At 38.1% G+C, this 15,506-nt stretch overlaps 1 protein-coding gene across 9 annotated transcripts in view; it reads right to left on the reverse strand.

Annotated features, from left to right (window-relative positions):
* Positions 1 to 283: 283 nt before the first annotated feature.
* The window catches only part of GPAT3 (glycerol-3-phosphate acyltransferase 3), a 58,652-nt gene continuing 43,429 nt past the window's right edge, over positions 284 to 15,506 (reverse strand). For 6 of the 9 annotated variants that reach the window (XM_032498937.1, XM_032498953.1, XM_032498927.1 and 3 more), the window contains 6 exons: positions 9,253 to 9,368; positions 8,032 to 8,087; positions 7,428 to 7,513; positions 6,784 to 6,912; positions 6,207 to 6,286; positions 3,620 to 5,827 (listed from right to left, as the gene is read on the reverse strand). In XM_032498937.1, coding sequence (XP_032354828.1) covers positions 5,692 to 5,827; positions 6,207 to 6,286; positions 6,784 to 6,912; positions 7,428 to 7,513; positions 8,032 to 8,087; positions 9,253 to 9,368 — 603 coding nt within the window. In that variant the 3' untranslated portion in view covers positions 3,620 to 5,691. Of the gene's footprint in view, positions 1,522 to 3,619; positions 5,828 to 6,206; positions 6,287 to 6,783; positions 7,252 to 7,427; positions 7,514 to 8,031; positions 8,088 to 9,252; positions 9,369 to 15,506 lie in introns of those variants that run through there. The other 3 variants (XM_032498946.1, XR_004326716.1, XR_004326714.1) reach the window with 3 other exon arrangements.

A 15,506-nucleotide genomic window follows, 5' to 3' on the forward strand; every position in this document is an offset into this window, starting at 1 on the left:
CAGAGCTCACCTGCAAAATAACTCAATCTGTGACTCTGATCAACATGGAGTCCACCAGCCCAGAGTCCAGAACTAGGTTGACAAAAAAAAAAAAAAAGAAAGAAAGAAAGAAAAAAAACAAACCAAAACCAGTGGTTCACGTTTCTCATTTCCTAGATATTCAAGTCCAATAAAACCTATGTCATGAAAATGGAAAACAAACGATCCGTCTTTGTAATAAGAAAGAATAGAAATTACTCCAAATCAGAAGAGCAGAGGTGTGGGGAAAATAATGCAACACATATTTAGAAATATAGAATTTATTTGTATTCACCGTTAAGACAGTTTCACATTTTTGTACATGGTTACCCGGAGAGAGAGCACACCCCGATGGCATTATATTGCTGTCAAACATTGCTTACGCTGCTGAGGCTGAAAATACATTTTCCCCTTTAAAAAATTTAAGGCTCAGTTTCCAAAAGGTAATTTTACCCCTTATTTTCCTGTTTAATAAACTAGGAGAGTTCTGAAATAAAGGACAAAGAGGTGGACAGGGAGGGACAGGGTCACACACTTCACTCATTCCTACTTGCGCTGAAGACACTCAATGTGATTTGCTGTTGTTGTAAAAGGCTCCTTCTATTTGAAAATGTGTTGGTTACAATGTCAAACAACCTAGTAGACGGGAGAGGCCTTTAAGTATGGGTCTTTAGCACACAAACAAGGAAAACTTTATCACCAGTTGCTGGCTAACGTGTTTATTTACAAGTTGCCTACATAAAAATGTGCACACACAGTAACGTGGACTCACTTTTCTCTGGTAAAGCTCACCAAATAGTATGTCTCTACTGACAAGCTAGTAAAAAATATTTACGTTTCCTTTTGACTTTCGGATCAAGTGGCCACAAAGCTGTCCTTTCTCTTAAAAACTGTCCTCATTTTTCTTTCCAACCTTGTGGTAAAACAAAACCATGACGGCAGCCCTGAACTGACATGTAATCCCTGTTTAAGTGATTGAAGGGGGGGGGGAGGGCGTGAGAAAGCTAATTATGAACAAAAACTGGAGTACTTCTTCGAGAATTACCCCATCAAAGAGTTCCAGACACAACCCGTTCCAGAAGTGTTTTAGAAGCACTTTTTCTGCCCGTTCAAATAGTTCACTCAATCCACAATGACACAATCGTCTTACTAAAGGCAGAATCTGCTTAAACTCAGTAAACTACCTTACAGTTCACGAGGTTGATGCTATAACAACAAAAGCCAAAAAGGGCACCTTTTTGTGGGTTCTGCCTCTGGCATAAAGAGGTAGAGACAATCATCCTTTAGAAAAGATTAACAATAAAAAAACAAAAACAGTGAAACAGAACCCAAAAAACAACCCCTGCCACATTCAGTTTCTAAAGACTAGTTCTGGAAAGCCAGGGTGGCATTCAGTTTGCTTCTGAGTTGAGAGATCCGTTGCCCACAATCATTTTGCTGTAATTCTTCTGCTGCTCTTCCTTAAAGGTGTCCTTCACCTTGGCTCTCTTCAGCCCTCCATCCCTGAGAACAGAAAGACAAATAAATCAAAGATACTCCCAGTGGTGATTTACAAGGGTTACCTATTAACACGTGCTGCATGGTGCCATGACACTTAGGCAGCTGGTCAGCGATGAGGCAAAGTACACCGGACTTGGAAGCACAAAGACCCAGATTTCTGGGTCAGAGGTAGACCTCTGCTCTACCACTTAACCAGACGTATGTTACTTTATGGAAGGAACAATCTCTCTGATGTCTGGTTAAAATAAAGAACAATTTCTCTACTCAGTTTCTTTTCAGAAGCTAGGGCTCCTCTGTTCAATATTTGGATACCATATACCTATCTTTTCCCCCGGAAAGCAAAATACTTTTTTTAAAAAAAATCTAAATCGACCTATATCTTAGCAGAAAATCAGATGGAAAATTTTAAATATCCACACAAGAAATGGTGAGGGTACTCTGCGTGTGTGGATAAATTCCTTACAGAGAAATGGGGCTCATCAGTATTCAAATCTAATCCTATTGTCTGAGAAGTCATGTTTTCATTCAAAGCACTGTATTTCAAGTATTTATGATCTTCCATATCCCAAAACACACTCAGAGTAAGACAGATAAGAAAAACATAAATTGCATTCAACAGTAGTAGTGCCAAAGTCAGCAGCATTCCTTAATTCAGAGCCTGTGAATCTTTGAACTCTCTTCAGGGTGATGAAAACACAGACCTGCCTGGGTTATAAGGACCCTGCGTGCCTTTCCTTCTTTGGGCAGCACCAAGGAACAACAAGCTCGATGAGCTGGAAGGAGACTGGACGATCAGGGGCCACTATCTCTCTCCTAATCTAACGTTTTAGATTTTAACTCCTAGGAGACCGTGGATCAAGAACTTGCTTACTTTATACTCTGCCTGTTTAATTTTAACCCAGCTAGGCACAAATGTTTACCAAGTGCTCTCTAATGGTGATGTATGGATCATAGGTTAGCCAGTGACCCCAATGCTGTGAAGTCAGAACTTGACCTACAAACAGAAGCCTGCCTGAGCCCAGTGCAACGTTCTGGCCTCTAGAGTCAAAACTAAGACACAGCCCACCAGGAAGGCCCCAACTTAAAAACAGACTTCCATCCACAATTCTGCCAGGAGGTCAGTTGTAGGAAATTTCCATGAAATCAGGTTATAAGTTGTCATTAGGTCTCCAGAATTGTCCACAGGAGCCCTTTATCCAAATGAGCTGCCTCTAACACTTCGCAGCATTTATGTGAATTCGGACTAGGAAGAACTAAGGAAGGGAGGGAGAGACAGAAGGAAGGCCAGTCATCCTTCCCTGTGGTCCAAGCCAAAACGGACAAAAATTCAAAGTTAGCAACATTTGTCCTTCAGCATCTTGACATCATTTTTAAACAATTCTCTTTCCCAGGCACCCAGGAAACCGCACATTGCTCTAAGCACCCCAGCTGTGACTGGCCACCCCTAGAGACTTCAAAGTTTTACCCAGTTCCCTTTTGCCATGGCAGCAGATCTTAGTTCTTTTTTTTTAAACTGAAGTATAGTTGATTTACAATGTTGTGTTAGCTTCAAGTGTACAGCAAAGTGATTCAGTCATACATATACATATATATATTACACATATTCTTTTTCAGATTCTTTTCCATTATAGGTTGTTATAAGATATTGAATGTAGTTCTCTGTGCTACACAGTAGGTCCTTGTTTTATCTACTTTATATATAGTAGTGTGTATCTGTTAAGTGCAAACTCCTATTTTATCCCTCCCCTCCATCCTTGTCCCCTTTGGGAACCATAGTTTGTTTTCTGTCTATGAGTCTGCTTCTGGTTTGTAAATAAATTCACTTGTATCATTTTTTTTAGATTCCATATATAAGTGATATCATATGATATTTATCTTTCTCTGACTTACTTCACTTAGTATGATAATTTCTAAGTCAAGCCATGTTGCTGCAAATGGCATTATTTCCTTTTTTTATGACTAATGTTCCATGGTATAGACATACCACAACTTGTTTATCCAGTCATCTGTCGATAGACGTTTAGGTTACTTCCGTATCTTGACAATTGTAAACAGTGCTGCTATGAACATCTTTTCCAGTTAGAGTTTTCTCCAGATATAATCCAAGAGTGGGATTGCTGGATCATATGGTAGTTCTATTTTAAGTTTTTTTAAGGAAAACCTCCATACTGTCCTCCATAGTGGCTGCACCAATTTCCATTCCCACCAACAGTGTAGGAGGGTTCAGATCTTAGTTCTTAAGGAGGACAGCAGCCATAAATAAAAGCCAGTTTAAGATGACACAAGTAAGTTCTCACTTAATCTAGGAAAAAAAAACAATCTAGACATGTTAATTCACACCTGATGGATGAATGACAAATACATCTGGAAAGGCAGTGAGCCTATTTTCTTTTTAAAGAAGAGACTAGGTAATTAAAAACAACCTTATATCATAAAATCACATATGGCCTGATATAAGGAAATGTTAAAACTCTGAGGGTTACTTTTGCCATTCTATTCAAGCCAGTCTGACTGAGAGTCTGTCCTGGGGCTAACTCCCTTAAGCTATTTTGTTTCTCAAAGTTTTCTTCCTTTCCTTGTTCTCTGAGGCTATAGATCCAAAGCTCTAAGCTTTTTAGGGCAGGAGCAGGGCTAGGGTGTCAGGCAAGAGGAAGGGGGATAAAGACTAGAAAACAATGAACAAGGAAGATATAAGAACATGGGTCACTAGGGCATCTATAAACTACAGCATCGGTAAGCCTGTCATTTCATGACGGTGGGATGTCTGTAATTTAGTTTCACATATTCCAGTGTAGAGAACGTAACACAAATGTTGGTCTTAACCCATCTTAATCCTACTTTTTTTTTTGTTTAAATTATTTCATTTTAATTTATTTTATTTGTTGTTGAAGTATAGTCAGTTACAATGTGTCAATCTCTGACGTACAGCATAATGTCCCAGTCCTGTTAACCCTAATCCTGACCTTAGGGCCAGTCAGTTGCCCTAAATCAAGAACTCATACTCCCAGAGGGGTCAGCCAACCATTTAGTCAGAAGGCCACACTCCAGAGGTACCGCTATAAGGCTTCAGCTACCTTGATCTCCCATCATACTCCCAAGCTTTATAACTAGCATAATGAATTTTAGAAATAGGTTTTTACTGTAGAAATTAATAGCTTATTAATTAGTATAATGGATGCCAGAAAGTCTTCCCTGAGTGAAATTAGCTGTATTCAAGATATGTGAATGGATTAAGTATTTTAGAGATAATCCCCCCCCTTGCATTAAAGGGTACGTAAGAATCCAGCTAGCCCTTCCACCAGAGGCTTAATCCCTAAACAGTCCTGGGTCCCTCCATGTGTTCAGATGTTTTTGGTTGCCTGGCTGACAGCCTGACTTGGTTAGCCACATCCTGCTTCTAGAACACTGCCAAAATTGACTCCCATGAACTTTCCACATCACATGTTTTCAAAACACCAAAAAGATAAACAGCAGGGACCTAATATTAGTAGGCCTTGAAGTATGGACTGTTTTATGCCAGTCTACCAAATACAATGTCTATGTGTGTGTAAGAATTTAATCCCCCATCATAACATAGGTACATTTAACCCTCACTGACACAGACTAAAGTTTGTGTGCTCCCCAAAATTCATACTGAAGCCCTAACCCCAAAAAATACTGGTATTTGGAGATGGGACCTTTGGCAGCTAATTAGGTTTAAATGAGATCATGAGCACTGGGCCCTCAAGATGGGTATAGTGCCCTTATAAGAAGACACATCACACAGTTTCCAGCCTTCAGTGACAAAATAAATTTCTGTTGCTTGAGTCACCCAGTCTATGGTAGTTTGTTTTGGCAGCCTGAGCAAACTGACACTCTCAACTACACTCAGTCTTCCTCAAACAAATGAACAAAAAACTAAAGCTATAGTTACCCATAACTAAAAATATTTCACTTACTTCCTGTCAAGTTTTTAAGTTTTATTTAACATAGTTATAGCTAGAGTTAAATATGAACAAGCCTGGGGGTTGCCCCTCGCCTCCCAAGGTCCATGCCCCATGCTCAAATCCATTCACACTTTCTTCTTCAGTGAAAGAATTCTTAATTTTAGCTAGACACATGGCCATACAGAACAAAGACTACATCTCCCAGAGTCCTTTGCATCAAGGTGTTATCGCATGACTTGAGTTCCAGTCAACATATACAAGTGGAGGTGGCGTGTCCAACTTCCCGCCTGAGGTTCCCAAAGACATGAGTACATCCTTCTTGTTTTAGTTCTTCCCTGCTAGCCATTCTGTTGTACTCACTGGGTAGAGCTGAAGCAGCTGCCCTGGACCATAAAGTAGAAGCACACTGAGAATGGTAGACGAATACCGAATGAGCTGTTATACCAGTTGAACTCCCTATGGTTAAGTGAGAGGGATAAAACTCTACCTTATTCAAGACATCGTTAACGCTGTATAAACCACTGTCAGTGTCAGCTAAACCTCCAGCGAACTAGCGTAATAAATGACATTATTAAAAGTTGGGTTTTTAGAGGGGAGGGTATAGCTCAGTGGCAGAGTATGTGCTTAGCATGCACAAGGTCCTGAGTTCAATCCCCAGTACTTCCATTCATACACACATACATAAAAGCTTAATACCCTCCCCTCTCCAAAAAAGTTGGGTTTAATTTTTAAAAAATGACAGTACTTCTGAAAATGTCTTACCAGGGAAGCTCAGTCAATCCTCCTTGTACAGCAATAGCAGACTTAACCCTATTAGCAAACTGGACTGCATCTTCTCCTTTCTGGAAAAAAAAAAAATTACAAGTACATCCTGGGAACAGAATCTTCAAATAATGCTTTCAAATATCTCATAATCATTTAGATTTGTTTTAAAATATAAGATTCACATTTTAGCTCAAATATTCTCTATTCTGAATCACAGCAAATATTTGTTCTATCAAGAAAATGTAGTGCTATATTGTTTAATTTTTTATGATGTGTATATATATATATTTATTATGCTCTTTGTTAGTCTTATTCGAGATACAACATTCCACAACATTTGTAGGTTCAATGAACCAATAGCAATTGTAAAAACTCTTACGGAAAAGAGTCTCTGAATACAAAAACAGACTGATTTTGAAGAGAGCTAAATATATTTATTTTCAATGACTCATTTGCTGAGGAGGCAGAAAGAAAGTCCAACTCTAGCTGACGTGAGGAAGACAGATACCCAGGTTTTCGGGTAAAGGTTTTCTTGTCTTTATCTGATTAGATAAAGCCATTATCTATGGAATACCTCTCTGGTCATAGGGGGCATGTACCACACGTCACAGACAATAGCCCAGCTGGTCATCATTCGAAGCAGGTAGCTCACCATGTTGTATTTACTACTGTTCCAAAATGCATCGCCAAATTGAGGATTATACTGAGAAAAGAGGAAAGAAAATGCATTCCAGTTAAAAATTAAATGGCGGCTTCTCTCATCCATGTTAATGGCTAACAAGCCAAACATCTCTATCAGACCCCAAGAGAAAGAGAAAAGCTATTTCACTGGACAGAAATGATCAAAAGACTAAACCAGGTCAGATAACTCCTCTGACTAGAGCCAGGAACGCTGTGACAGGGAGGTTATTGACATGATCCTTAAATATCTGTCTCCCGACCTGACTGGAAAGCGGGTCAAAGTAGGAACGGCATCTGTTTTGCTTATCAGTGTATCCTCAGTTCTGGAGCACTGGCCCGGCACACAGTCCCCTGGTACATACTGTATACATATCAATAGAGAGAAAAGATGATCGAGCAAGTGGGGCAAGTGCAAACAACAGGTAAATCTGAGTAAAGAGCACACAAGTATTCTTTATTAAGTTTGGAATCATATCAAAATAAAGTTACCAAGTCACTGCCCTTTTGGGGAGGGTAGGGGTGGATAATCTGTTTTACCTTAATTGCAACTGGATGTATGGTTCCTCCAATTTCAAAGCTTCCCTTTTTGAACATCATTACTGAAGTATTGTTGATGCAAGTTCCTGGAGGGGAATTGGGGGGGTGGGTGAATATTTTTTAAAGCAGTCAATTTTTAAACTGATTTTTTAAAATGAATTATTTTGATATAAAATAATTGAAAATATTCACATTATATCACAATTATAGACATTTTACTACCATCTCATAAGTCAATTTCTGCTTAAGTAGTAATTCAACAGTTTTAAGGAGATTTACTAACAAATTTTTACTTTATTACTGACTATTCTAGAGATACACAATAGGTGACAATTTCAATATATTTAAAATAAGGAACCTTAAAAGTTATGGACAATGCCTTTCTAAGTTCATTACCCAAACACAAATTCTAAGATCAAAAAAAGTACCATGACTGCCATTAAATCTCATAAGGAAGCAGGGAATTACTAGCTCAGAAGCCATCTCATTCCTGTAGGACAGCACAGATCTGAACTAAGAATGCCAATTCTAGAACAATCCAATTCCTCATACACTTTTGGTACTTGTCATCAACTATAGCTTGGTAAGCAATCCCCCTTCTTACCTTCAGGAAAGATTAATATGGGTAATTTTTTCTTATCAGCAATATGTTCTCTTAGTCTGTGAAGAAAAATAAAGGATCAAAATTCTACCTTTAAAAAGAGAGGTGGGAATCCTCTTTGGTATTCTTTATACTCTACTAGCACAAATATAACTGTAACACAGTAAGAAGAAATCAGATTGAAATTCAAGTTGGTCCCTTTCTAAAAAAGTGTAAGGATATGTACACTGCTTCAATTTCTCTCATCTCCAAGGAGTGATTTTCAGTGCCTTCTGCCTACTCTTAAAAAACAGTACTAGGCAGTCATGTGACGTGCGCCCTCGAGCCCGTGTCATCAGCTTTGTGCCTTTCTCCACGTACTTGTATTTCCTCATCTAAAAAGTGGGAATATTGGTTGTGGGACTTGTCCACCTCAAGACCATTAAATATAAGAAAACTCCTTCAGTGAGTCAGGCTGAACTTTTCTGTGAAACACACACCATAAAACTAAGAATGAAAGAAGTTCTCCCAAGCTTAGGTCCTGCCCTGCCTGCGGCCAGCCCTACATTTCCAGCTGCTCACTGGAAGCTGGTAAAGCTGAGATAGAGAGACTACAGCTGCCAGAGTGTATACCACTGCTAAATCATTCCAAGATGGGGAACAGTTTCCCAACCTTAAAGAAATTCCTTCAGGTACTTTCATTTTTACTCTTAAACGCATGGCCCACCTTCACCCCTACAGAAGCGAGGACTAGAGCGTCTTCAGTTAAAAGGCAAAAGCTGTTTCCAAACAAAGGCAGCTCAACTCCATCCCAAGTCCCAGGAGCTCCTTCGCCTGTTCCATGAAGAGCATTAGCTCTGTCTGTCTCTAGACGGATTTAAGTGATAACGGTCACTCAGCAAACACTTAATCAGCCATCTGTTTATTCAGCCAACAGTTACCAATTATTTACCTTCAAGTAGTAATTTTTAGCTTTAAAAATTCAGTGACTGGATTATCCCTAAGTCCCGGCAATATAAATGTACTGGCCTTTTAATCTCATTGTATATCCCACTATGACTACAGAATTAAAAAATCTTTAAATCTAGCTAAGACAGATGATTCACTAGAAAAAGCGAACCATAAACAGAGCTCCGTATGCTGCAGTTTGAGCCCTTGGTGCTGCTCAGCCCTCTCTGGCAGGAAGGCCACAACTTATCAGACTTTATGCTACCCCCATGGATGCCGAGTAATGCCACTGCTTACCTCTGAGTAACCAGGTGTCGGTCCTTCATTTCTGAACGTTCAAACCAGACATGTGGACAAGCCTTGACCATAGCTCTCTGAATAATTCCCAGCAATCCACCATGAACCTGGCCAACCTAGAAGAACCATGAGAAAAAGGGGGAAAATGTAAAGGCATAGCTGTCCAGAGAATGCCTTTTTTTAGTTCCTATTAGTTCCTTTAGTTCCAGTAAGTTCCTATTTCCCACTCAGAGAAAAGACTGACCTTCTTAATCTGTTCAAAGAGTATAAATAGCCAAATATAAGCACAAAATGTTCTTTAGTAGCATCTTTGAATTTTGAGCTATGTTGCTACATTAGCTTTACTTCAGTTTTAAAAAGTAGAAATCTTTCAGCTGAGTCAAGATAAGGGAAATGCAAATTAAAACTACACTGAAATAATGATTTCAGACCCACCAGACTAATAAGGATGCAAAAGCTTGACGATGCACCCTGAGCCAAGGCTGTGGGAAACAGGCACTCTCGCACATTGCTTGGGATGTGGGAGAGAACAACCCCCACAGAAGGAAACTTGGCAGTATCTATCAGAACTACACATACACTTACCCTTCAACTCAGTAACTCCACTTCTAGGAATCTACCCTGCAGATATACCTCCAACAAAATGAAAACATATATACACAAGGTTTTCATTGCAGCATTATCTGCAATTGCAAGATACTGAAAAATACCTACATGTCTGAACATAAGAACTTAGATGAATACACTATGGTACATACACACAATGCAGTACTATGCAGCTACAAAAAGAACAAGGTTGATCTCTATGACTGGTAAGGACTGATTCCCAGGAGATGTTAAGTGAAAAAAGCAAACTGCAAAAAAGCAAATGAAGTGTGCCACATTTTGTGTCAGATGGAAGGGGAAGTACACACATTATCTCTACAAAAAGAAAAAATAACCAAAATCAACAAAGCTGTAGATTTCACAAGGGTCAGAGGAAATGGGGCAGAATAGACATGGATGGACTGACACTTCTATGAGTATAGCTTTTTTGTTTAGTTTCGACACTTAGAAGTATGTTAATGTCCCACAAATTCAAAAAATAAATCAATAAAAATAGGACTAGCAAAGTGCAAGCAAACTTAAACAAAGGAACCCAGCTGTATTTCAAATGAATAAAAGAACCCTGAAGGAAGAGGGAGAGAAAAACTCAAGAAATTTACAAAGACAGTATTTGACCACATCCGCTCCATCTTAGGTGGGGTACTAGGAACTGCAAAGTACCCTGAATTATTTTACTACATTTGTTTTTTGTAGTAAAACAGGCGAAGCAGTTCTGAAACAGTTTTAGATCTACTATAGGCTGGAGAAAACAAGCAAACACATTGATACTGTCAGGAAACAAGGTATTCACTGTGAAAAGAGGGAAATACGAACATAGATTGATGGAAAGTGAGAAAGAACTCCATGAGTTGAGTGAAATGTTATAGATTCAGATTTCCAATATATTAATATTATACATGAATATGAAATATAAACATATTGAAATAGAAACATTTATGCACATATTTACGAGAGAGAGAAAGCAGCACATGAAAATGCAAATGATAAAGCAAATGGGGCAAAATGTTACCAACAGGTTAATGTGGTTAAAGGGCTTATGGATATTTAATGTAACATTCTTATCATTACAATTTCTCTTGTAAGAAAGTATTTCTAAATTTTTAAAAAAAGCAGAGATCTTTATTTAGGAGGAAAAAAAAAAAAAAAACTTTGTAAAGCCACTAAGAAGAGATCTTGAATGCTCTTCAGATACATAGCTTATGTTTAGCCAAAAGAGGACAAGTATGACTTCAGGAAGTTAGCTGTACAGTTTCTCCTACTTCTGCCCTCTACTGACTGATTTCATCCAGTTGGCTTAGAGTGGATGGGGATGAGGAGTGGGACAAAAATAGGGGAAGGGTATTAAGTGGTACAAACTTCCAGTTATAAAATAAGTAAGTCATGAGATGTAATGTACAGCATAAGGAATACAGTAAATAATGTTGAAGTAACTTTGTATAGTGACAGATGGTTACTAGGTTTATCCTGGTGATCAATTTGTAATATATATAAATATCAAATTACTGCATTGTACACTTGAAACTAGCATAATATTTTACATCAACTACAATTTAAAAACTGACTATACTTCAATAAATACATATACCAAAAAAAAAAATCTAAAAAGATAAATCCAACTGACTTTTTTTTAATTGAGTTAGTCAGTTTACAATGTTGTGTCAATTCCCAGTGTAGAGCACAATTTTTCAGTTATACATGAACATACATATATTCATTGTCACATTCTTTTTCACCATGAGCTACCACAAGATCTTATATATATTTCCCTGTGCTACACAGTATAATCTTGTTTATGATTCTATATATATATATGTCAGTATCTACGAATTTCAAACTCCCAGTCTGTCCCTTCCCACCCTTCTTCCCGCTGGCAGCCACAAGTTTGTATTCTATATCTATGAGTCTGTTTCTGTTTTGTACTTATGTTCATTTGTCTTTTTCTTTTCTTTCTTTTCTTTTTTTTTAGATTCCACATATGAGCAATCTCATATGGCATTTTTCTTTCTCTTTCTGGCTTACTTCACTTAGAATGACATTCTCCAGGGACATCCATATTGCTGCAAATGGCATTATGTTGTTGGTTTTTATGGCTGAATAGTATTCCATTGTATAAATATACCACAGCTTCTTTTTTTTTTAAACATTTTTTATTGAGTTATAATCGTTTTACAATGTTGTGTCAAATGCCACAGCTTCTTTATCCAGTCATCTGTCAATGGACATTTAGGCTGTTTCCATGTCTTGGCTGTTGTAAATAGTGCTGCTATGAACATTGGGATGCAGGTGTCTTTTTGAAGTAGGATATATGGATATATGCCCAGGAGTGGGATTACTGGGTCATATAGTAAGTCTGCTCCTAGTCTTTTGAGGAATCTCCACACTGTTTTCCACAGTGGCTGCACCAAACTGCATTCCCACCAGCAGTGTAGGAGGGTTCCCTTTCCTCCACAGCCTCTCTAGCATTTATCATTTATGGACTTTGAATGACAGCCATTCTGACTGGTGTGAGGTGATACCTCATTGTAGTTTTGATTTGCACTTCTCTGACAATTAGTGATATTGAGCATTTTTTCATGTGCCTATTGATCATTTGTATTTCTTCATTGGAGAATTGCTTGTTTAGGTCTTCTGTCCATTTTTGGATTGGGTTGTTTGTAAACCCAACTGACTTTAGGCCTTTATCCCTCAACCCATCAGAAAGTTCACAGGTACTATAAGCTTTTCTAAACCTTAGCTAATATTGTAATTACACAACTGTACATTGCAAGTGTAACTGCAGTTACTACATATGATGAAAAAGCATGGAAAATGTGGACAAAATTCTGAGGTCCTCAGGTACAAATGAGTTATACTCAACTCTGTTAACTAGGACACAGAATGAATATTGTCTCAGAGACACAAAATGATGCTTTGGGGAAGTTGGTTAAGATGCCTAAACCTCTGTTTTCTCATCTGTAACAAAATCTCAGCCTTAACCTGTTTGGATTTAGTATATGATTTTTAAACCTTCTTGGGTTGCAAATACAATGGATATGAAAGTGCTTGTTTGCATAAATGCACAGAATTATTACATACACCCAGAACTGTGCTGGGGCATGTCAAAGGTTGTTAACATAAGCGTCCTTGGAGAGGCTCTCCGGGGATCCATAAATACCTAGAAATTATACACAAAACTGGGTTTTTATGATGCAAATGTATGTTGTTGTTTTTCTAAAAAGGGGGTACATAAATGTTAACTGATTGCTAATCTAAAAAAGGTTAACAACTACCAATTCCCATGTCTTTCCAGGGAGATGGATAAAGCTTCCTTGGATTCAGAAAAAGCTCCACAACTTAGAGAAATTTAACAACATGTTAAAATGTGGTTACCCAAGAGTTATATTTCCAAATTTATATTTTAGACAGATAAAATATCTGGCAATAAGTTAGGAGTTTTTACAATGGTCTTCAAAGCCCCCTCAATGATTATATAGCCCATGTATAACTGTGGGTTTTGTGGTTTGTTGATGGGTTTTGTTTTCTTTTCTCTTGGGGCTGTAGGCAAGTCAACTACCAGCGCTCCCCACTCTCCCGCCTACAGCAGACACTTGAGTCAACAATGGCTCCCTTCAGATGCCGTCCCAGAAAAGCACTCCAGACCATGACTGTCAGTCATAGCAGTAGGGGCTTAAGAGGTACAAACCGCTATGTAGGAAACAAGTGAGCTACAAGGATATATTGCACACCACAGGGAATATAGTCCATCATTTATAATAACTACAGATGGAATGTAACCTTTAAAAACTATGCAGGGGGAGAGAAATAGCTCAGTGGTAGAGTGCGTGCTTAGTGTGCACCAGGTCCTGGGTTCAATCCCTAGTGCCTCCATTAAAAAAAAAAGTTGGGAATCACTATGTTGTACACCTGAAATTTATATAATATTGTGCAGAAACTGGTACCTCAATAAAAATTAATTAATTAATTAATGGCTCCCTTCAAATGCGTCCCCAGAAAAGCACACTAGACCATGACTACTCATCACTGAAGCTGACAAGTGACATAAAAACCATCTGTTCTCTCTGAAGCCCAAGCTACTACCATGAGATATGAAGAGACAGTTCCCCAGGATCCCTCTCCCATACTCCACACACCAGCTTAGGGCATATTTACCACCATACAAGGAAAAAGGACACCTTCGGTGATCCTCCAAATTTTACCTGACATGTACATGAAAGAGATGAAGGAAATCATGACAAGTTCTTCACGGTAAGAGAAACATTCTTTGATGTGGAAAAAATGCCAGAAGTGCCACAAAAAGGTCTTTTGAGGTATTTGACTTATTTTACTGTGGGTTTTGTGGTTTGTTGATGGGTTTTTTTTCTTTTCTTTTCGGGCTATAGGCAAGAACTGAGAAGACAATGTGGTATAAATATTTGCCTTTCTTGCTTGATCTTCATTAAAGAGCCAGGTTGTTTGTTTTTTGTTTTTGAATTGCATATGACTACTTGAAAGGAGACAGAACTAATTGGTTGGTAAGGGATTTGAACAGCTCTAAGGAGGAAGATTTTAATGTCTCAAAGTGTTCACTAAACATTGCAGGGATTTTAGAAGCAAGATGGAATCAACTTCATGAAGTCCTGTCAAACCCACACACCTATGGTCAATCACTCTTTGACAAAGGAGGCAAGAATATGCAAAGGAGAAAAGACAATCTCTTTGGCAAGTGGTGCTGGGAAAGCTGGACAGCTGCATGTAAATCAATGAAGTTAGAACACTTCTCACATCATACACAAAAGTAATCTCAAAATGGCTTAGAGACTTAAATATAAGACAGGACACCATAAATCTCCTAGAAGAGAACATAGGCAAAATATTCTAACATAAATCGTAGCAATGTTTTCCTGGGTCAATCTACCAAGGTAATAGAAATAAAAGCAAAACTAAACGAACAGGACCTAATTAAACTTATAAGCTTTTGCACAGCAAAGGAAACATAAACAAAACAAAAAGATAACCTACTGGAATGGGAGAAAATACTTGCAAAAAAAAAAAAAAGAAAAGAAAAGAAAAGAAAATACTTGCAAATGATGTGACTGACAAGGGCTTAACTTCCAGAATATACAAACAGCTCACACAACTCAATAACAACAAAAATAAGACAACCCAATCCAAAAATGAGCAGAAGATCTTTCTCCAATGAAAGCATACAGATGGCCAATAAGCACATGAAGAGATGCTCAATTTCACTAATTATCAGAGAAATGCAAATCAAAACTACAATGAGGTATCACCTCAGAATGGCCATCATTAAAAAGTCCATAAACAATAAATGCTGGAGAGGGTGTGGAGAAAAGGGAACCCTCCTACACTATAGGTGGGAAAGTAAATTGGTGTAGCCACTATGGAAAACAGTATGGAGATTCCTTAAAAAACTAAAAATAGTTACCATAGGATTCAGCAGTCCCACTCCTGAGCATATCCAGAGGAAAATCCAACTCAAAAAGATAAATGCACCCCAATGTTCATAGCAGCATTATTTACAACAGCCAAGACATAGAAGCAACTTAAATGTCCATCAAAAGATGACTGAATAAAGAAGTTGTGGTATACAAATATAATGGAATACTACTTAGCCATAAAAAATAAAATGCCATTTGTAACAACATGAA

Source organism: Camelus ferus, chromosome 2, assembly GCF_009834535.1.
Source record: "Camelus ferus isolate YT-003-E chromosome 2, BCGSAC_Cfer_1.0, whole genome shotgun sequence".
NCBI lineage: Eukaryota > Metazoa > Chordata > Mammalia > Artiodactyla > Camelidae > Camelus > Camelus ferus.